This window comes from Monodelphis domestica, chromosome 2, assembly GCF_027887165.1.
Source record: "Monodelphis domestica isolate mMonDom1 chromosome 2, mMonDom1.pri, whole genome shotgun sequence".
NCBI lineage: Eukaryota > Metazoa > Chordata > Mammalia > Didelphimorphia > Didelphidae > Monodelphis > Monodelphis domestica.
The window spans coordinates 56,215,147-56,237,606 of NC_077228.1; the positions used below are offsets into that span (position 1 = coordinate 56,215,147).

At 37.2% G+C, this 22,460-nt stretch overlaps 1 protein-coding gene across 3 annotated transcripts; it reads right to left on the reverse strand.

The window, feature by feature from the left end:
• Positions 1 to 128: 128 nt before the first annotated feature.
• CCDC190 (coiled-coil domain containing 190) lies at positions 129 to 22,231 on the reverse strand. Of its 3 annotated transcripts, none has more exons than XM_007480675.3 (4): positions 21,790 to 22,231; positions 5,174 to 5,532; positions 4,287 to 4,413; positions 129 to 1,879 (listed from the first exon to the last, which is right to left on the reverse strand). In XM_007480675.3, the coding sequence occupies exons 2-4, from the start codon at positions 5,358 to 5,360 to the stop codon at positions 1,267 to 1,269; spliced, it is 927 nt and encodes a 308-aa protein (XP_007480737.1). In that variant the 5' UTR covers positions 5,361 to 5,532; positions 21,790 to 22,231; the 3' UTR covers positions 129 to 1,266. The 3 variants fall into 3 exon arrangements, with proteins under 3 accessions (XP_007480737.1, XP_007480736.1, XP_056671445.1); XM_007480674.3 differs by having other exon boundaries at positions 4,287 to 4,416; XM_056815467.1 differs by lacking the exon at positions 21,790 to 22,231 and having other exon boundaries at positions 4,287 to 4,416; positions 5,174 to 5,746.
• Positions 22,232 to 22,460: the final 229 nt, after the last annotated feature.

The window sequence follows — 22,460 nt, forward strand, 5'->3', positions numbered from 1 at the left end:
TTATCTTGTGGAAATTTACAGCCCCTTGGGTATGGAAAAAACCCAACTCTAGAGCAACCCTCCCTCCTTACAAGCATGGAAAAATACAAACCTCAGTATTACATATCCAAGTGTCAGCCCAAGAACAGTTTTGTGTTAGGATGTAAACTTTATTTTCTACTTAATTCTACAATTTGCAGAATCTTGTTTGGCTTAGCAGAGATTGAAAAAAGCATTTTACAAAAATAAAAAAAGTCACTTTAATAAACAGCTTTTTCTGAAGTTGTCTAATTTGAATTTGTGCCTCTGCCTAAAGTGTTGGCTGTGTGCCGTAGAGAGAGCAAGACAGAAACACTCCAGAGGCTTAGCTGCCAATGATTATGGGTGAGGCCAACCTATGCTCTACTCCCCATGCTAGGACTGAAAGATTTTTCTCGATAGATTAAGGGGTGACAGGGAAACTAAACCTTAAAAAGCTTAGAAATAAAGGCAGCAAGCAAAGGTCTTTAGGAGAGACCATGGAACAGTGGGAGAAAAGTATTTGTTAATAGGACCCTGGGTAGTGCATCTTGTTTTGGGGTATGTTTTCTCAGCTGTAGGAAATGAATAGATTAGATAATTTCTAAGGACCTTTCTATCTCTAATGATTTCCTGCTCCTTTCTATTCACCAACATGGCCCAGTGGAAAGAATGCCGAACTCAAGGTCACTATAGGCCTGGCTTCAATTTCTACTTCTGTCTGATATCAGCAGTGTAACAGTAGACAAGTCACTTTAATATCCCCAACCCTCAATTTCTTTATTTGTAAAATGGGGGTATTGTGAATAGGTGCATTATATTGAGATTCCAATGAGATTATACATGCAAAATGCTTTGCAAATATCACAGTGCTGTAGAAGTGACCAAAAGAATCTATATGGTAACCACTGAAAACTGGTTTCAAGTTAAAGGGAACAAGAATCTGTCATTTTGCCAGTAGATGGCAGCTCTGGAGGTACTTATTCAAAATGATTCCTTTCAGGAACAGATCTAAATTTAGATTCTTAGTGTTAGCATTTATGTAGAATTCATATTTTCTCCAAGTTTTTATATGTTTGATCAATTTAGCATTCCTTATAATTCTTTTTAGTTTAATGCAGCAAAAGAAAGGGATTTCTAAATTAGATTCTGGCATTAGACTGCCCCCTTTTTTTGTTCCTGCTGAAGATGGCTTAAGGGTGTATCTAGTCAGAGATCCTAATACATGCTGTTGGCCAGCTGGACCAAAATGAGACCAAAGAGGCTCTTCTAAGTGCTAAGGCTCTCATCAGACTTGCTTCCTTCCCTGGGTAAGCATGTTTCATGTCCAAATATTTCCCCAATACTGAGATCCCTCTCAAATTCAGGGGGCACCCTATGCCGGAGGTAGCGGGCATTCTTAATCTTTGCAAAGAGTTCTAGGTAGGTTGGCATTGTATCCACTGTCCTGAGGTAACTGTAAAGAGTATAGGCCTTGGGATCAAAGGTAGACTTCTCTCTATCTGGAGAATGGTTCTGTTTTCCACTGCCAGATTTGGAGCCAAAACCTCCGCTAGGACTGGCCTTGATTTCTATCGCCTCACTTTCAACCTGGGGAGCATCAGGAACTTGTTCTGCTTTGCTGAGGGTTCCATGGTTGTGGAGATCAGCAGAGATGTCTTCTTGTGGCTGGTTGATGGAATCTCTGTCCTGGAAGGGGTTAATGACAGTGACTGAACTCTTTGGGGCTTTAGGTCCACCTTCAAGAGAGCCGGAGCCCCTGGAGCTTTGAGAAGATGCCTCTTCTTCATTCTTTGTGTAGTTAATGGGATGTGAACTTGCTATCTGGGTAGGATTGGAGGGTTCATACTTCTTAGTTTGGAGCAGACGAGTTTCCATTGTTCTGGGAAAGGGAGAAAAGACCTTTAAGCACGTGTGAAGCAGCTCACACTTCAGTTCAGCAATTCTGTGACACAATTCCACAAATGTGAAGCTCTTGCTTTGTACAGTGCCCTGTACTAGTCATTGGAGGTACAGCAATATGAGGAGGAATGAATGGTACAATGGAAAAGGTGTTGCATTTGGATTGAAAACCCAAGGCTGTCTCTTAATTGTTGTGTGACTTTTAGCAAATCGTCTTAGTACAACTGGGCTTTAGTTGCCTCATCCGTAAAATGTTTAAGAAAACATGACTAGATTACCTCTAAGATCCCCTCGAACTCAAATCCATGATGCAGCCATGACAAATGAATAAATAACCAGTATGCAAGGGGAAATGAGTTCAGCACAAAAGAGGTCCAGGCAAAGTACATTGAGAACCTTGAGGGAGAGGTCACTTTTATCTGTTTGCTGGTTTTCCCTGAATCCTGAGAATGTGCATGATATCAAAGGAGGCTAGCATGTTAGGGTGGTGGCCTGGGGAGCAAATGAAGGCTCTTTCTGCCTGCTTAAAAGGAGTTGGCATTTACTGAATGAAGTTCTTTGTCCCCTCCAGAGAGGGAAATCGATTTAGGGAGACTTTCTAGGAGATGAAGAGGTTATACTGCCATAGACTTGCCTTTTTGTGGTTCTTTTGTCCTTGTTCACATTCTCTCCTGTTCCTCCATGGACCCTCTTTTCCCCTATCACGTGTCCAGTTTCTTCCTTCAGATGACACATTCTGTGGAGCATTCCCTTGTCTCTCTAGGTGTAAGTGGTCTCTGCCCTATTACATTTCTCCTAGTCCTGAATGGCTCCTTTTCACTTAGCTTCCACTCCAAAAGAGGAGATGGGTTTCCCAACTCTGAAGATCTTTACACAGAGGCTGTATGACCAGATAGGTTCCAGGGGAGGTTCCTTTCACGCATGGGTTAGACTAGTCCTTGAGGTCTTTTCCAACTCTCATATTCTGTGATTATATGATTTTTTTTTTTTTTTATAATCACAGTGATCTACACGTTTGAGAGAGGTGGGGAAAAACTGGCACGTTTTTAGACTGACAATCCCCCATTTTAATTGTCTCCTTGCTTTTCCACTATTAAATAATACATAAATAATAAATGAAGCCATCCCACTAAACCACCATCTCTAAAGCAGCTCATGTTACCTTCCACCCTTTCCACAAGCTATTGAAAAATGGTAAGGGCCCAGGAAATACCCTCTGCTATGCACTAAGATTGGTAGAGCCTCTCCAGACATGATAAAGGCTCTCCATTGTGGACAACCGCCCTACCAAGGGCAACTACTGGCTGCTCAGCTGGCAATCCAGGGTATCCCAAAATTATGGCTTGGAATATTCATCATCACTCTCTTCTTCAGGCTTTTACAGCCCCCACATATTATAATTATTGCAGTGTTTTGTCATAACATCACTGGATAAAGCATGCACATTCCAGGACTCGTAAGCATACCAACGACTAACTCCTTTCAAAGGGTTTCTGAGGTCCAAAATTGCAAGGAGTGATTCTCCAGGTTTGTTCTTGAAAGATTGGAAGTCATAAAATTGGGCCATGCTCATTACTCTCTGAACTGACCTGTAGAGAGTTCAGAGACACTCCACCTCTTCTTCCCACTAGAACGAAGCACTCTTCTCCAAGGGCATGGTCCTAGGGACATGGTACTGTTGTGGATGGGCCCTCAGGTTGGGGATGGATTCCTCCACATCGATACTCTACCCCTTCAGTCTTTTGCCAGTTTTCTGGACATCTTTTAAGCGGCGTTGGGTCCTTAGAGCTTAGCTCTGCTGCTGTTTTCTGCTCTTCAACTCTCCTTCAGCAGATGGTGCTAGTTACCAAGTCTTTGACAATTTATAGAGTCAATCAAACAACAAGCATTTCTCAAGAGCTTACCATGTGTTAGACCCTGAGCCAAGTGGTATGGAATCAAAAACAAAAATGGCCCCAAACCCTCAAGGAACTTATATTCAAAGCAGGGACATAATATGTAAATAAATACAAGTTGCCTATATAGGGAAGTTACATGCAGGGTCTAAGGGAGGTTACCATAGAGGAAAGGCTCAATCTAGCTGCTGGCACCCATAGGGGTTACTCAAGCTGCTGCTTCTTAGTGACTCATCAGATCTCCAAAAGGCAGAGAAAGACAAAATTGGTGGCTCTCTTTGGCTGCTTCCGGTGTATCCAGGGACTCGAGGACAAAGACAATTCCTCAATATATTTTTGAAATTTTCCGCCCTATCACCTTGTAAGTTCCTTGAAAGTTCTCTTGTCACATTTCTGCCTCCCCTTTCACACAGTAAGAATAAATATTTGATTTCAATAAACTGAATAACCCATCATCACATCCTAAGACACTGAGTCTAAGCATTTCCTTACCGAATGCCACCGGGCTCAGCTGTCCAGTGTCTGTGACCTTCCTGTTGGGGGATTGTGGGAATTTCTGGCTTCTTCTGAGTCCTAAGTAAATCATTGCTGAAAGACGAGAACTTTTTCTTGGAGTTGCCTGCTTTGGATAAAGAAGAGAAACAAAATAGAACAGTCCAGGGAATACAAGGACCCATAGCTAAGGTTAAAAATATAAATAAATAAACAAACATATAAATATATATAATAATATAATATAATATATAATATAATAATTATATAATATAATATATAATAATGTAATAATTATATATATATAATATATAAATAAATATAATTTCTAAATTTTTTACTCTGAGGAAAAGTCCTAGGGCGATCTCTCAGTGTGCATGGGACATGGGGTTTGGGGAGAAAGAAAGACAATTCTCCAAATGTTTGTCCATGTGATTTCTAGTATCAAGCTTTTGATTTTGAACAAGGTATTGGAATGGGGTGGTAGATAGGTTGAATCCGGGCACTGCAAGATAGAGGAGAATGAACTTGAATTATGAGGATGAAAAGAAATAGGGGGCCAATTTGGAAGTTGAGAGGATAAGAAGAACTCACTGAGGCAATCCTCTGAGGGAGGATGAGGAGGGACCTTTACTGGAGGCAGTGCTGGTGAGTTTTCTAGAGGCCAGAGTGGTCTGAAAGGAAGGCTAATGGCAGATAGAAAGGACCTTTATTCCTCTGCTATGGAGAACTGCAAGGCACTTGCCCCTAAACTGTAAAACTCTCATTGACTGAGAGCCCCCCCAAAACCAGCTAGTTCAGTGCCTAAAATTGTGGTCGGCTTTGTTCCTTTGACACATGGCTGTGAAACTTCACTTATTTACCAGAGTAGGGAACAAGGGTCTTACCCTGTCTCAGCTTCTCCAGTTCTTTCTGTAGCTGCCTCTGCTCTCTGGCCACCATGTTCATGCGATAAAGCCAATTCTCCTCCAGCCTCAGGAGTCCTAGTCTGAGCCTGGCTTCAGCCCGCTTGGCATCCTTTCTCTCTATTTCCCATTGTCTGGACAGCTCCTTTCCTACCATGTGTCGCCTCATCTTCTGTTCTGTCTTGACACTCCAAAGAAGGGTAGGAGGCAAAGAGATTTTCCCAGGCTCAGTGGCTAATAATAACAAAACCACTTTACTTTTGCCACTTTCCTCGGTGGCCCTAGGAGTCGATATTTCTGATTAGTATTTGTAATGGAGACTTTTCTGGTACTTCTTGTCCCTAAGAGGGGAAAAAAACACACACACACACACAATATTTTATTGCTTCATTGTTATCTACTTTAACACACAATGAGCCTGAGCTATAGAAGAAAAAAACTACCCAAAGGAATTGGGTATCCTCTATAACCTCTAGAGAGAGGTGGGCTGGATCTGAAAGTCAGTTTCCTCATCTTTCAAATGGGGCTAATCAAGCACAGAGGAACAACCAAATAAGACTATTTAAATATAAATACACACACACACACATATATATGTGTGTATATATGTATACATGCACACTTATAGTGCATCTATATATATCTATACACAGTCTAACCTAGATATACACAGCATGTATATATTTATATACATAGACATAGTGTGGATACACACAGTGTTATATATAACTTAATAGTTAAAATAGCACCCTTAGAAAGTAGTATATCATTATCCTAATTTAATAGGTAAGGAAGCCGACTTGGGAAGTCTAAGGGACTTTTCCAAGACCATAGAGTCATGATTAAGCAGGATTCAAATGAAGATCTCTCAATGCCAAGTCCAGAGCCCTTTTCACTATTCCCATACTGCCCCATACATTTGAAATATGTATTTAGAGTGGCATGGGAGAGTGGAACGGATGCTTAATTTGGGGTAATTTGTGTTAGATCCTGGCTCCCTTACTTTCTTTGTGACCTAAGGCTAGATGGCTTCTCAGGTCCCATCCAAGTAACTACATCTATCATCCCATGAAAACTCTTGGAAAAAATAGAAAAAGATCACTTTGTAGATGTAGGGAGATATTCATGGGAAAGAGAACAGAGTCCAGAGATAGTTGCTAATGTACCGCACGTCCCTAACTTTGGAACAACTTTTCTGTATTTATTTTATTTTATTTTTGTTCCATTCTTAAAAATAAGATCATAGACTATTGAGATAAAAGAAACTTAGAGACCATCTGGCCCAACCCCATCCTAATAATAACTGACATCTTTCTATAAAGTACTTTATGCACTAAAATATAACTACAACCCTGTGAGGTGGGGTCTCTTGGTATTATTCCAGTTTTACAAGTAAAGAAATGGAGGCTCATAGAAGGAGGAAGAGTGAATCACTTGACTTGGAGTTGGAAGGTCTGAGTTCAAATCTTACTCTTCCACCTATTGCCCTGAGTGATTTTATCTCCTGAGCTTTAGTTTCCTCTTCTATAAAATGAAATGATTCCTTTTAAGTTCTAACCAAGGTCTATGAGTCAGAAATAGGATTTGAACTTAAATCTGATTTCAGGTCAAGCACTCTTGGCAGTATACTGAATACCCTGCTTCTCATTTTACCCTGGAGAAAACTAAGGCTCAGAGGGAGAAAAGTTATATAAGGAAGTGAAGTGCAGAGTCAGAATTCAAATCCAAGTTCTCTGACTCTTCTCATTATACTGCCGAGTAGGTTCTTGGGCTAAAAATCATGAAAAAGTTACCAGTTAATAAACCAAGCCACAAAAACATTCTATGGAGTGTGTTAACCTAATGGGAAATATAAAAAAAAATTCCATCTTGCTCTTAAAAAAACCCTCTTCTTTCTCTAGGAATAAATTATTTGTGATTCTAGCTTAAGGAAATGGTAGAGAAAAGTAGAAAGTTCAAACATGCTTTGTAGTATGGTATGTGAATACAGCAAAGCTATCTAACCTGATAGCATTGAGTATCTTAAAAAATATAGAGGGGAGCCAGAGTCAAGATGGCCCCTTAGAAGCAGTGAAAGTCAAGTCTTCAGTGAAAACCCTTCTACACCATTCAAAAATAAAGTACTTCAAGGGGGACAGAAAACCGAATCTAACAACAGGACAGAGTCAGGGGACCCTCCAGCTCCATTTCACTTAAAAAGGTACGCAGAGAAGGCTGAATTCTTGGATTTAAGGAAAAGAAAGAAGGAAGGCCCCAGGACTCCTCCACCACCACTGTGCTGAATCTGGCTGATTGGGATCCCAAGGTGAAGGCTGCACCCACAAGAGTACTTTGGTACCACATTGGTAAGTTCAGATCTCTGACCTAGCAGTGGCAGGGAGGCAGGTGGCAGAAAGCAGTAGACAGGAGGATGAGGGTAACTACCTTCTGACTCTACACCTTCACCTTCACCTTTAGTTTCTGCTGGCAGCTGGGGAAGATCTGGCCCCAGGGCTCATTAATATTTTATCAACCTAATCTAGTTAGTCAGAAGAGCAGAGAAGAAACCCTTTCAGGACTGAATAGCCCAAACCCACAGATCCAGAAAATAAACAAAGGAGCAAGATCATAGCCAATGGCTGGGGTAAAAAGGAAGAAATATGAGTAAACAACAGAAAAAGAAAAAAAGAAATTACAACTGACAGCTTCTATCTAGGTAAAGAACAAAAAACAAATGGAACAGAGGAGGCCAAGGAATACTGAGCAAAAACTCAGGAACTCCAAAAATTAGATATAGGCTTTTGAAGAACTCAAAACACAATTCAAAAAACAATTAAGAAAGGTTTAAGACAATTGGGAAAAACTTAAAAAGCAAAATATGTCATCTGGTAGCAGACACACATGAACTAAAACAAGAAAATAATGTTTTAAAAGCCAGAATTGACCAGCTAGAGAATGAGGCAAAGAAAGTGAAATAAAAAATATAAAGAAAAACAGACCAAAAGGAAAAGGATGACCAAAAAACCAGGGATGAAATTCAGTCTTTAAAAATTAGAATCCAACAACTAGAAGCAAATGACTTCACAAGGCAGCAAGAGTCTATAAATCAAAATCAAAGAAATGAAAAAATTGAGAAAAATATGAAACACCTCATTGATAAGACAACAGATTTGGAAAACAGATCCAGAAGAGACAGTTTAAGAATTATTGGCCTACTGGAAAATCACAACAAAAGAAAAACTCTGGACATCATTTTATAGGAAAAGAAAACTGCCCTAACATTCTTTTTTCCCATTTGAATAAGTTTATTTAGTCAATTTAGAACATAATTCCTTGGTTACAATAATCACATTATTTCCTTCCCTCTCCTCCACCCACTCTTCCCACAGCCAACTTACAATTTCATTGGGTATTACTTGTGTCTTTGATCAGAACCAATTTCCATGTTGTTGGTTATACTAGGATATTCATTTAGAATCTACATCCCCAACCATATCTCTTCCACCCATGTATTCAAGCACTTGTTTTTCTTCAGTGTTTTTACTCTCACAATGTTTCCTCTGGATATGGATAGTGGTTTTTCTCATAGGTTCCTCTGAGTTGTACAGAGTCATTGCATTGCCACTAATGGAGAAGTCCATTACATTTGATTGTATCACAGTGTATCAGTCTCTGTGTACAATGTTTTCCTGGTTCTGCTCCTCTCACTCTGAATCAATTCGTGGAGGTTGTTCCAGTTCCCATAGAATTCCTCCACTTTATTATTCCTTTTAGCACAATAGTATTCCATCACCAACATATACCACAATTTATTCAGCCATTCCCCAATTAAAGGGCATCCCCTCATTTTCCAATTTTTTGCCACCGCAAAGAGCGCAGCTATGAATATTCTTGTACAAGTCTTTTTCCTTATTATCTCTTTGGGGTACAAACCCGGCAGTGCTATGGATGGATCAAAGGGCAAGGCAGTCTTTTATCGCCCTTTGGACATAGTTCCAAAATGCCCTCCAGAATGGTTGGATCAATTTACAACTCCACCAGCAATGAATTAGTGTCCCCACTTTGCCACATCCCCTCCAGCATTCATTACTTTCCATAGTTGTCATGTTAGGCAATCTTCTAGGTGTGAGGTGATACCTCAGATTTGTTTCTCTGATTATGAGATTTAGAGCACTTTTTCATGTGCTTATTAATAATTTTTATTTCTTTAACTGAAAATTGCCTGTTCATGTCCCTTGCCCATTTTTCAATTGGAGAATGGCTTGATTTTTTTGTACAACTGGTTTAGCTCTTTATAAATTTGAGTAATTAGACCTTTGTCAGACTTTTTGTAATGAAGATTGTTTCCCAATTTGTTGCTTCACTTCTAATTTTGGATGCATTAGTTTTGTTTGTACAAAAGCTTTTTAATTTGATGTAAACAAAATTATTGATTTTACATTTTGTTGTTTTTTTTCTAGCTCTTGCTTGGTTTTAAAGTCTTTCCTTTCCCAAAGATCTGACAAGTATACTATTCTGTGTTGGCCTAATTTACTTATAGTTTCCTTCCTTATATTCAGGTCATTCACCCATTCTGAGTTTATCTTGGTGTAGGGTGTGAGATATTGATCCAAACCTAATCTCTCCCATACTGTCTTCCAATTTTCCCAGCAGTTTTTATCAAAATGTGGGTTTTGGTCCCCAAAACCTGGGATCTTTGGGTTTATCATGGACTGTCTTGCTGAGGTCATTTACCCCGTCTATTCCACTGATCCTCTTTTCTCTCTCTTAGCCAGTACCAAATTGTTTTGATAACCACTGCTTTATAGTATAGTTTGAGATCTGGGACTGCAAGGCGCCCTTCCTTTGCATTTTTTTCATGATTTCCCTGGATATCCTTGATCTTTTGTTCTTCCAATGAACTTTGTTATGTTTTTTTTTTCTAATTTAGCAAAAAAGTTTTTTGGTAGATCAATGGGGATGGCACTAAATAAGTAAATTATTTTGGGTAGGATTGTCATTTTTATTATGTTAGCTCGTACCACCCATGAGCAATCAATGTTTTTCCAATTGTTTAGATCTAGTTTAAATTGTGTGGAGACTATTTTGTAGTTGTGTTCATATAGTTGCTGTGTTTGTCTTGGCTGATAGATTCCTAAGTGTTTTATCTTGTCTAGGGTGATTTTAAATGGAATTTCTCTTTCTAATTCTTGCTGCTGAAATGGGTTGGAGATATATAGAAATACTGATGACTTATGTGGGTTTATTTTGTTTCCTTCAACTTTGCTAAAATTGTTGATTGTTTTGACTAGCTTTTTGATTGATTCTCTAGGATTCTTTAAGTAAACCATCATATCATCTACAAAGAGTGATAGCTTGGTCTCCTCATTGCCAATTCTAATACCTTCAATTTCTTTTTCTTCTCTAATTGCTACTGCTAGTGTTTCTAGTACAATGTTAAATAATAGAGGTTGTAATGGGCATCCTTGTTTCACTCCTGATCTTATTTGGAAGGCTTCTAGTTTATCCCCCTTGCAGATGATGTTGGCTGATGGTTTTAGATATATACTGTTTATTATTTTTAGGAAAGGCCCTTCTATTCCTATACTTGCTAGTGTTTCAATAGGAATGGGTGTTGTATTTTGTCAAAGGCATTTTCTGCATCTATTGAGATAATCATGTGATTTCTGTTGGTTTGATTGTTAATATGGTCAATTCTGTGGATGGTTTTCCTAATATTGAACCATCCTTGCATTCCTGGTATAAATCCCACTTGATCATAGTGAATAATCATTGTGATCACTTCCTGGAGTCTTTTTTGCTACTATCCTATTTAAGATTTTTGCATCTATATTCATTAAGATTGGTCTATAGTTTTCTTTCTCTGTTTTTGACCTGCCTGGCTTTGGGATCAATACCATATTTGTGTCATAAAAGGAATTTGGTAAAAATCCTTCTTTGCTTATTCTGTCAAATACATTGTATAATATTCAGATTACTTGTTCTTTGCATGTGTGATAGAATTCATTTGTGAATCCATCTGGACCTGGGGATTTTTTCTTAGGGAGTTCCTTGATGGCTTGTTCAATTTCTTTTTCTGATATGGGGTTGTTTAAGTAGTTTATTTCGTCCTCTGTTAGTCTAGTCAATTTATATTTTTGTAAGTATTCATCCATATCACATAGATTGCCATATTTTTTGCCATATAATTGGGCATAGTAATTTTTAATGATTGCTTTAATTTCCTCTTCATTTGAAGTGAGGTCTCCCTTTTCATCTTGGAAACTGTCAATTTGGTTTTTTCTTTCCTTTTTTAATTAGACTGAGTAGTACTTTGTCTATTTTATTTGTTTTTTCAAAGTACCAGCTTCTAGTCTTATTCATTCAATTAGTAGTCCTTTGAATTTCAATTTTATTAATTTCTCCCTTGATTTTTTTTATCTCTAATTTGATTTTTAATTTGTTCACTTTCTAGTTTTTTAATTTACATGCCCAATTCACTGACCTCTGCCCTTCTTAATTTGTTAATATATGAACTCAAGGATATACATTTCCCCCTGAGTACTGCTTTGGCTGCATTCCATAGGATTTGAAAGGATGTCTTATCATTGTCATTTTCTTCAATGAAGTTATTAATTTTTTCTCCAATTTGTTCTTTAACTAACTGGTTTTGGAGAATCATATTGTTTAATTTCCAATTAATTTTTAATTTACCTCTCCATGTACCCTTAGTAATTATTATTTTCATTGCATTGTGATCTGAGAAGGTCGCATTTATTATTTCTGCTCTTTTGCACTTGTTTGCAATGTTTTTATGCCATAATACATGGTCAATTTTTGTGAATGTACCACATGCTGCTGAAAAGAAGGTATATTCCTTTTTTTCCTATTTATTTTTCTCCACATGTCTTTTAACTCTAATTTTTCTAAGATTTCATTCACTTCTTTTACCGATTTCTTATTTATTTTTTGGTTTGATTTATCGAGTTCAGATAGAGGAAGGTTCAGGTCTCCCACTAGTATAGTTTTTCTATCTATTTCATCCTTTCTATCCTATCTATTTCAGCCATTTAAAAGGCACTCTAGTAAGAGGGGAGGTGCTGGGAAGGGGAGTAACATCAGGGAAGGGAAAGGGGGGAAACAAACTAAAAGCCAAATATTGGAGGGGAGAATAAGAGTGAGAAGAGAGAAGGCAGAATCAAAGGAGGAAGTCAAAATGGAGGGGAACACATAGATAGTAATCATAACTGTGATTGTGAATGGGATGAACTCACCAATAAAACGGAAGCAGACAGCATAATGGCTTAAAAATAAGAATCCTACCATATATTGTCTATAAGAAACACATCTGAAGCAAGTAGACATACACAGGGTAAAGGTAAGAGGGTGGAGAAGAATTTACTGGGCCTCAACTGAGACGAAGAAGTCAGGAGTAGCAATTATGATCTCAGACTAAGCTAAAGCAAAAAAAGATCTCATTAAAAGAGATAAGAAAGGTAATTACATCTTGATGAAAGGCAGTATAAATAATGAAGAATTTTAATACTCAACATATATGCAACAAATGGTATAACAGTTAGATTTCTAAAGGAGCTTAAGGAGGAAGTAGATAGTAAAACCATACTAGTGGGGGATATCAACCTTTCTCTTTTAGAACTAGATAAATTGAACCAAAAAATAAATAAGAAAGAAGTAAGAGAAGTGAATGAAATGTTAGAAAGATTACAGCTAATAGATATCTGGAGAAAAAAAATAGGGATAATTTTTCAGCAGCACATTGCACATATACAAAGATTAACCATGTACTAGGGCATGAAAACATTTCAAAAATATTTAGGAAAGCAGAAATAATAAATGCAATTTTTTTCAGACCAAAATGCAATAAAAATCATAACCAATAAAGGCTTGTGGAAAGGCAGATTTAAAATTAATTGAAAACTAAATAATCACATACTTGAAAACTGGTGGGTTAAAAAACAATTCAAAGAAACAATGATTGATTTCCTTGAAGAGAATGACAATGAGTAAACAACTTATCAAAATCTATGGAATGCAGCCAAAGCAATACTCGGGGTGGGGGGGAGGGAATTTATATCCCTGAGTGCCTATATAAAAAAACAATAAGAATGCAGAGATCAATGAACTGGACATTCAAATTAAAAAAAAAAAAACTAGAAACAAAACAAATTTAAAATCCCCAGATAAAAACTAAATTAAAAATCCTAAAAATCAAAGGAGAAATCAATAAAATTGAAAGTAAAAACTACTGAACTAATAAATAAAACTAGGAGGTGGTACTTTGAAAAGACAAATAAAATAGATAAAGCACTGCTTAATCTAATTTAAAAAAAAGAAAGAAGAAAATTAAATTAACAGTGTCAAAGTTGAAAAGGGCAGCCTTACCCCTAATGACAAGGAAATTAAGGTAATTATTAAGAACTATTTTGTTCAATTATATGGCAATAAATGTGATAATCTAGGTGAAATGGGTGAATACCTACAAAAATATAAATTTCCTAGATTAACAAAAGATAAAATAGAATTCTTAAACAATCCCATCTCAGGAAAAAGAAATTGAACAAGCCATCAAGGAACTCCCTAAGAAAAAATCTCCAGGCCCAGCAGGATTTCCCAGTGAATTATATCAAACATTTAAAGAACAACTAATCCCAATATTATACAAAGTATTTGATAGAATAAGCAAAGAAAGAGTTTAACCAAATTCAGTTTTTGACACAAATATGGTACTGATCCCAAAGCCAGGCAGGTTAAAAACAGAGAAAGAAAACTATAGACCAATCTTCTTTTTTTTTTTTTAGCATCATCATTTCTCCCAGAGATTTTATTTTTTTAAATAATATTTTATTTGATCATCTCCAAGCATTATTCATTAAAGACAAAGATCATTTTCTTTTCCTATCCCCCACCCCTCCCTAGCCAATGCGTGATTCCACCGGGTATCACATGTGTTCTTGATTCGAACCCATTGTCATGTTGTTAGTATTTGCATTAGAGTGTTCATTTAGAGTCTCTCCTCTGTCATGTCCCCTCAACCGCTGTAGTCAGGCCTTTGCTTTTCCTCCATGTTTCTACTCCCACAGTTTGTCCTCTGCTTAGGAATAGTGTTTTTTCTCCTAGATCCCTGCAGATTGTTCAGGGACATTATACTGCTACTAATGGAGAAGTCCATTACGTTCGATTATACCACAGTGTATTAGTCTCTGTGTACAATGTTCTCCTGGTTCTGCTCCTCTCGCTCTGCATCATTTCCTGGAGGCTGTTCCAGTCTCCATGGAACTTCTCCACTTTATTATTCCTTTTAGCACAATAGTATTCCATCACCAACATATACCACAGTTTGTTCAGCCATTCCCCAATTGAAGGGCATCCCCTCATTTTCCAATTTTTTGCCACCACAAAGAGCGCAGCTATGAATATTCTTGTACAAGTCTTTTTCTCCATTATCTCTTTGGGGTACAAGCCCAGCAGTGCTATGGCTGGATCAAAGGGCAGACATTCTTTTATTGTCCTTTGGACATAGTTCCAAATTGCCCTCCAGAATGGTTGGATCAGTTCACAACTCCACCAGCAATGAATGAATGTCCCTACTTTGCCACATCCCCTCCAGCATTCATTACTTTCCTTTGCTGTCATGTTAGCCAATCTGCTTGGTGTGAGGTGATACTTCAGAGTTGTTTTTATTTGCATCTCTCTGATTATAAGAGATTTAGAACACTTTTTCATGTGCTTATTAATAGTTTTGATTTCTTTATCTGAGAACTGCCTATCCGTGTCCCTTGCCTATTTATCAATTGGAGAATGGCTTGGATTTTTGTACAATAGATTTAGCTCTTTATAAATTTGAGTAATTAAACCGTTGTCAGAGGTTTTTATGAAGATTTTTTCCCAATTTGTTGTTTCCCTTCTGATTTTAGTTACATTGGTTTTGTTTGTACAAAAGCTTTTTAATTTGATGTAGTCAAAATTATTTATTTTACATTTTGTGACTCTTTCTATGTCTTGCTTGGTTTTAAAGTCTTTCCCCTCCCAAAGGTCTGACATGTATACTATTCTGTGTTTACCCAATTTACTTATGGTTTCCTTCTTTATGTTTAAGTCATTCACCCATTTTGAATTTATCTTGGTGTAGGGTGTGAGGTGTTGATCAATTCCTAATCTCTCCCACACTGTCTTACACTGTCTTCTAATTTTCCCAGCAGTTTTTATCGAATAGTGGATTTTTGTCCCAAAAGCTGGGATCTTTGGGTTTATCGTATACTGTCTTGCTGAGGTCGCTTGCCCCCAGTCTATTCCACTGATCCTCCTTTCTGTCTCTTATCCAGTACCAAATTGTTTTGATGACTGCTGCTTTGTAATATAGTTTGAGGTCTGGGACTGCAAGGCCCCCATCATTTATGTTTTTTTTTCATTATTTCCCCGGATATCCTTGATCTTTTGTTATTCCAAATGAACTTTGTTATGGTTTTTTCTAAATCAGTAAAAAAATTTTTTTGGGATTGACCAATCTTCTTAATGAATATAGTTGCAAAAATCTTAAATAGGATATTAGCAAAAAAGACTCCAGAAAGTGATCACAATGATTATTCACTATGATCAAGTAGGATTTATACCAGGAAAGCAAGGATGGTTTAATATTAGGAAAACCATCCACATAATTGACCATATTAACAATCAAACCAACAGAAATCACATGATTATCTCAATAGATGCAGAAAATGCCTTTGACAAAATACAACACTCATTCCTATTGAAAACACTAGAAAGTATAGGAATAAATGGGTCTTTCCTCAAAATAATAAACAGTATATATTTCAAACCATCAGCAACCATCATCTGCAATGGGGATAAATTAGAAGCCTTCCCAATAAGTTCAGGAGTGAAGCAAGGATGCCCATTATCACCTCTGTTATTTAATTCTACTAGAAACACTAGCAGTAGCAATTAGAGAAGAAAAAGAAATTGAAGGCATTAAAGCAGGCAATGATATTAAACTATCACTCTTTGAAGATGATATGATGGTCTACTTAAACAGTCCCAGAGAATCAACTAAAAAGCTAGTGAGAATAATTAACAACTTTAACAAAGTTGAAGGATATGAAATAAACCCATATAAATCATCAGCATTTCTATATATTTCCAACACAACTGAGCAGCAAGAGTTAGAAAGAGAAATTCCATTCAAAATCACCCTAGACAATATAAAATATTTAGGAATCTTTGTGCCATTATAAACAGAGTAATTATGTGAACTGAACTATAAACCAGTTTCCACACAATTAAAACTAGATCTAAATAATTGGAGAAATATTAATTGTTCATGGATAGGTCTAGCTAATATAATAAAAACGACAATCCTACTGAAATTAATTTGTTTATTTAGTGCCATACTTATAAAACTACTGAGAAACTATTTATTGAATTAGAAAAAATTATAACAAAGTTCATTTGGAAGAACAAAAGATGAAGAATATCAAGGGAAATAATGAAAAAAAAAAAGTAAGGATGGGGGCCTAGAAGTACCAGATCTTAAACTGTAGTATAAAGCAGTAATCATTAAAACAACATGGTACTGGCTATGAGACAGAAGGGAGGATCAATGGAATAGACTTAAGGTAAATGGCCTCAGCAGGACAGTGTACGATAAACCTAAAGATCCCAGCTTTGGGAACAAGTACCCACTATTTGACAAAAACTGCTGGGAAAATTGGAAAACAGTATGGGAGAGATTAGGTTTAGATCAACATCTCACACCCTATTCCAAGATACATTCAGAATAGGTAAATGGCTTAAACATAAAGAAGGAAACTAAGTAAATTAGGTGAACATAGAATAGTATACCCATCAGATCTCTGGGAAAGGAAAGACTTTAAGACCAAGTAAGAGATAGAGAATATTACAAAATGTAAAATGAATAATTTTTATTACATTAAATTTAAAAAGTTTTTGTACAAACAAAACCAATGTAACCAAAATTAGAAGGGAAGCAACAAATTGGTTAAAAAAGCTTTATAACAAAAACCTCTGACAAAGGTCAAATTTCTCAAATTTATAAGGAGCTAAAGCAATTGTACCCAAAATCAAGACATTCCCCAAGGTACATGAACAAGCAGTTTTCAGATAAAGAAATCAAAACTATCAATAAGCACATGAAAAAGTTTCTAAATCTCTTATAATTAGATCAATGGAAATCAAAACAACTTTGAGGTATCACCTCACACTTAGCAGAAAGGCCATTATGACTGTAAAGGAAAATAATAAATGTTGGAGAGAATGTAAATGATCAATCTTGTGCAAATGTTAATAATATGGAAATAAGGCTGGATCAATGATACATGTAAAACCCAGTGGAATTGCTTGTTGGCTATGGGATGGGGTGGGAGGAGGGGAAGAGAACATAATCATGTAACCATGTAAAAAAAATTGAAATTGATTAAATAAATAAACTTAAAAAGAAAAAACTCTGAGGTGCCACCTCAGACCTAGCAGACTGTTTTATATGACAACAAAGGAAAGTAATAAATGTTGGAGGGGATATGGCAAAATTGGGACATTAATGCATTGCTGGTCCAATTGTGAATTGATCCAATCATTCTGGAGGGCAATCTGGAACTATGCCCAAAGGGTGCTAAAAGACTGTCTGCCCTTTCATCCAGCCATAGCACCCAAAGAAATAATAGGAAAAAATACATGTACAAAAATATTCATAGCTGCACTCTTTGTGGTGGCCCAAAATTGGAAAATGAGGGGATGCCCATCAATTGGGGAATGGCTGAACAAATTGTGGTATATGTTGGTGATGGAATATTATTGTGCTAAAAGGAATAATAAAGTGGAGGAATTCCATGGAAACTGGAACGACCTCCAGGAAATGATGCAGAGTGAAAGGAGCAGAACTAGGAAATCATTATACACAGAGACTGCTACATTGTGGTACAATCGAATATAATGGACTACTCAACTAATAGTAAAGCAATGATCCAGAACAATTCTGAGGGATTTATGAGAAAGAACACTATCCACATGCAGAGAAGGAACTGTGGGAATAGAAACATAGAAGAAAAACATATGATTGAACACATGATTTGATGGGGATATGATTGGATTTGTTGACTTTAAATGATCTCTTTATTGCAAATATAAATAATATGGAAATAGGTTTTGAAAAATGATATGTTAAAAAATATAAATAAATTAAAATGCTCTTCTCTCTTTTAGAATGAAATTTCTGTGATTCTAGCTAAGAAAATGGTAGAGAAAAGTAGGAAGTTCAAACTTGCCTTGGAGTATGGTATGTGAATACAGCACAGCTATGTATCCTGATAGCATTGAGTATCTTCAGAAATAGGGTAGAGGGTAGCAGCTAGGTGATGAGAGATCCTGGATTGAAATGTGACTTCAAACACTTCCTAGTTGTATGATCCTGTGCACATCATTTAGCCTCAATTGCCTAGTCTTCAGTGATCCTCAGCCTTGAAACCAATAATGAGTATTGATTCTAAGAGAGAAGGTAAGGGTTTAAAAAATAGAACGGAGGTTCATTGATCAAGGAGTCTCAATCAATGCTAATGTTGCTCAGCATCCCCAGCAAATTAGCTAGCTTATGTAGTACTCCCCCAAACCTGACTGGTGGATTGAACCTGAATAGGCATTATAGCAGGAACTGAAGATACAAATACCGTAAAGGAAAACAGAGTTCATTAGGAAGGAGCTTATATTCTACTCTGGTCCATATGCTTTTCTGACCCCAATGGCAGAGCCATAAAGCTTAATATCTTTTTTTTTCAGTTTCATGTATGGTAATTCTGCCTCCCCTTGTACATTGTAAGTTCCCAGAAGGAGCTTTTATTTATTTTTAATGCTTACCTTTTGTTTTAAAATCAATGAGTATCAGTTCCAAGGCAGAAGAACAGTAAGGACTTAGTCATTGGGGTTAAGTGACTTCCCAGTGTCAAACAGATAGGAAGTATCTGAGGCCAGATTTGAAACTAGGACCTCCCACCTCCAGGCCTGGTACTCAGTCCACTGAGACACTTAGCTCCTCCATCTCCCCCTCCCCACCCCTGCTTTTTTAAAGGAATAGATACCTTTTATTCATGTAACAAAACTGGTAACACTGGAGTTATTGGACAGGGAATTTTTTTTTTTGCCCATGTTCATTCATTTTTTTTTCTCAGCACCTGCCTTGGTCTGATCAAATAGGATCCCAGAGAGATTTTAAAAAATGGGAAAGGACCTACTTAAACAAAACTAATTATAGCTGCTCTTTCTGTGGTGGCAGAGAATTGGAAATCAAGAAGCTACACATCAACTGGGGAATGGCTGAACAAATTGTGGTATGTGATGGTGATGGAATACTACTGTGCTATAAGGAATGATGAACAGGATGATATCAGCAAGTGCTAGAAAGACTTACATGAAGCAGCGTAGAGTGAAATTAGCAGACCCAGGAAAACACTGTACACAGTAACATCAATATCACAGAATAATCAAATGTGATAGACTTAGTTACTATCAGCAATTCAATGATCCAGGACAATTCTGAAGGACTTATGACAAAGAAAGCTATCTACCTCCAGAGACGGAACAGTTGGAGTGAGAATATAGATCGAAGCATATTATTTTTCAATTATTTATTTACATTTATGTTTTGGGGTTTTGGTTTTTATAAGATGACTCATTTACAAAAATGAACAATATAGAAATATGTTTTGCATGATAAAAAAAATGTATAGCACAGATTGAATTGCCCACCAACACTGGGAGGGGAAGGTAAGAGAGGGAGAGTGATAAAGTCAATCATATAATTGGGAAAATTTGTGTGGACATTTTTTATTACATATAATTGGTAAAAAAATTGCATATGATCACATGTGGTTTGCAAGTACATACAGCTTCAATCCTGAAAAAACAATGTAGGATTCAAATTATGGAATAGAGATACAAAATATACGTATATAGAATAAAGGGATCTTCGAGTTGAGAGGGACCATATAGTTATCTATCTAGGCCAGTCTTAATGTAGGGTCTGTAGATTTTTTTCTTTAATATTCTGATAACTTTTCCAATATAATTGGGTTCCTATATAATCCCATGTATTTTATTTTATGTATTTAAAAACATTATGCTAAGAGTTCAGATCTATATGAACACTTGGTGTGATAGTCTTACAAGGAAACTCACTGCATTTCTGGACAGTTTTATTTATTTGAAAGTTTAGGCCATCAGCTCATTGTCCTGACTCCCTCCCCTTCTTCCCTCATCCTTTCCTTTCTTAATCCCTTTCCACTGATCTATGATATGACATTGAGTCCCTTCACTATTCTGATCACTCTCCTTGGAGCATGCTCTAGTTTGTCAGGGTTCCTCTAATCAATCCATCCTTCTAGAATTGTACTCCAGTTTGGTTCTGACCAGTAGGTGTAGAGTGGCACTCTTTTCTTCTTTTTTCTAGACACTATACTTTTATTAATTCAGCTCATTAAGATGGCATTTGATTCTTTTTTTATTTGTTTCTGTATTTCACTGTTGACTTATTCTGAGTTTGAAGTCTCCTAAAATGGTGATGTCTTTTCTATGCAAATTGCTGGCTAGACCCATCTCTGCCATTGTGTACTTTTAAAATTATTTTTTGAATGAAAACACAGGATTTACATGAATTAAATGGAATTGAGTATATTATTATAGTAAATATAATTATTACACTCTATCTTGCTAAACTAAATGATTTGTTCCAGCCAGACTCTTTCAGATCTAGGTTCTGTCTGTCATGCAGTGTGTTAGCTATTCCTTCCAACTTTGTGTCATCCAGAGATTTGATAATCATGTGATCAACTTCTCCATCTTTCTGCCTGATGAAAGATATGAAGTAGGATAGGACCAAGGACAAAATGGTGGGACATATTACTAGAGACTTCTATTATCTATTCCTTAATTAATATTCTTTGAACTGGAGCCTTTAATTCATAGCATGGCATATTGGAAGGAACTCTTTAATTTGGAGTCAGTACCAGAGCTCAAATGTTGGCTTAGCTACTTACTTACATTGCATGCTCTTGGATAAATCTCTTAAAGCCTCTGGGCATCAGATTCCTCATCTCTAAAATAAGAGGGGAGAATTGCATGATCTCTAAGGGTACTTCCAGTATTAAATCCTATGAACCTCCAGTACCCACTTCACTTTATTGCCATCCAGGCCATGCATCTCCTTTTCCAAGAAAATATCATCAGACTTTAACCAAATACCTAGATAAAGCAGACACCATATATTTCAGCAACTCTCTGGGCTACCTGTCTAGTAACCTTGTCAGAAAAGGAAATGAAGTTTTTACATGGCCCAAGATCATGGGATAAAGTCCTCTAGCTGGGAAGGACATCACAGGTCATGTAATCCAACTCCCTCCCTTTACAGCAATCCCAGAGAGATCTGTGACTTGTCCAGGGTCACAAAGGTATTAGATGTCAGAAGGGGGATTTGAATGTAGGTCTTCTAACACCAGAGTCAATGATCTTGCCACTGGATAGTATTTTATAAGGGCCTGTTTCCCTGGGAACTCAATCAGGAGCCTCCCAGCTACTTGCTGCTTAGAACCTCTATTAAATTCTGAGTGAATAGCACTTACCCAAAAAATTCGACACTTCTCACTCTGCTATAGAACGTTCCTTCCTGCTGGGTTAGGCTGGAACTGGATAAGGAAGCTGGTTTTTCTTCAGCAAACTTTGTCAGCCTATGGTGGTGAAGGGGGTGGAGAGAGTGTGGCATATTTGTTTTTTAAGACTCACCCCCCCCCCCCTTTGTCCTTTTAATTCTGAGGCTCTCTGGTGTTCTTCCAATCACCAGGAGTCTGGAATACAGATTTCTCCAGGGATGGGAGTCAGTCCTTTGGCAGAAAGCACACAATTCTTAATCAGCTCAGTGGGTAGAATTGCCCAGGTTCTTTGGGCCTTTGCTGGTCTGGCTAGAACTACTCTCTTGCTCCTCCTCCGTGTCCATGGGAGCTGGGGATTAAGCCCAGGAAGTGTTTTTGTTTTCTCTGTGTGTGCATGTCTGTCTCCTTTTGTCTCTGTCTCTCCCTCCCCAGCCCTCACCCATGTGTCTCTGGCTCCTTGCATGCCTCTGTGTCTCTTGTCTGTCTCACTCTTTCTGCCTTTGCCCATCTTCTTTCACAGTTCTGGACTCTTATATTTCCTTGTCTCTCATTTCTTGTGATGGTCTGACTCCCACTTTCTGCTCTCTGTATAAATCTGTTCATGGGTCTCTGCCTCTTATCCAGGGCACTTACTTTCTGGCTAT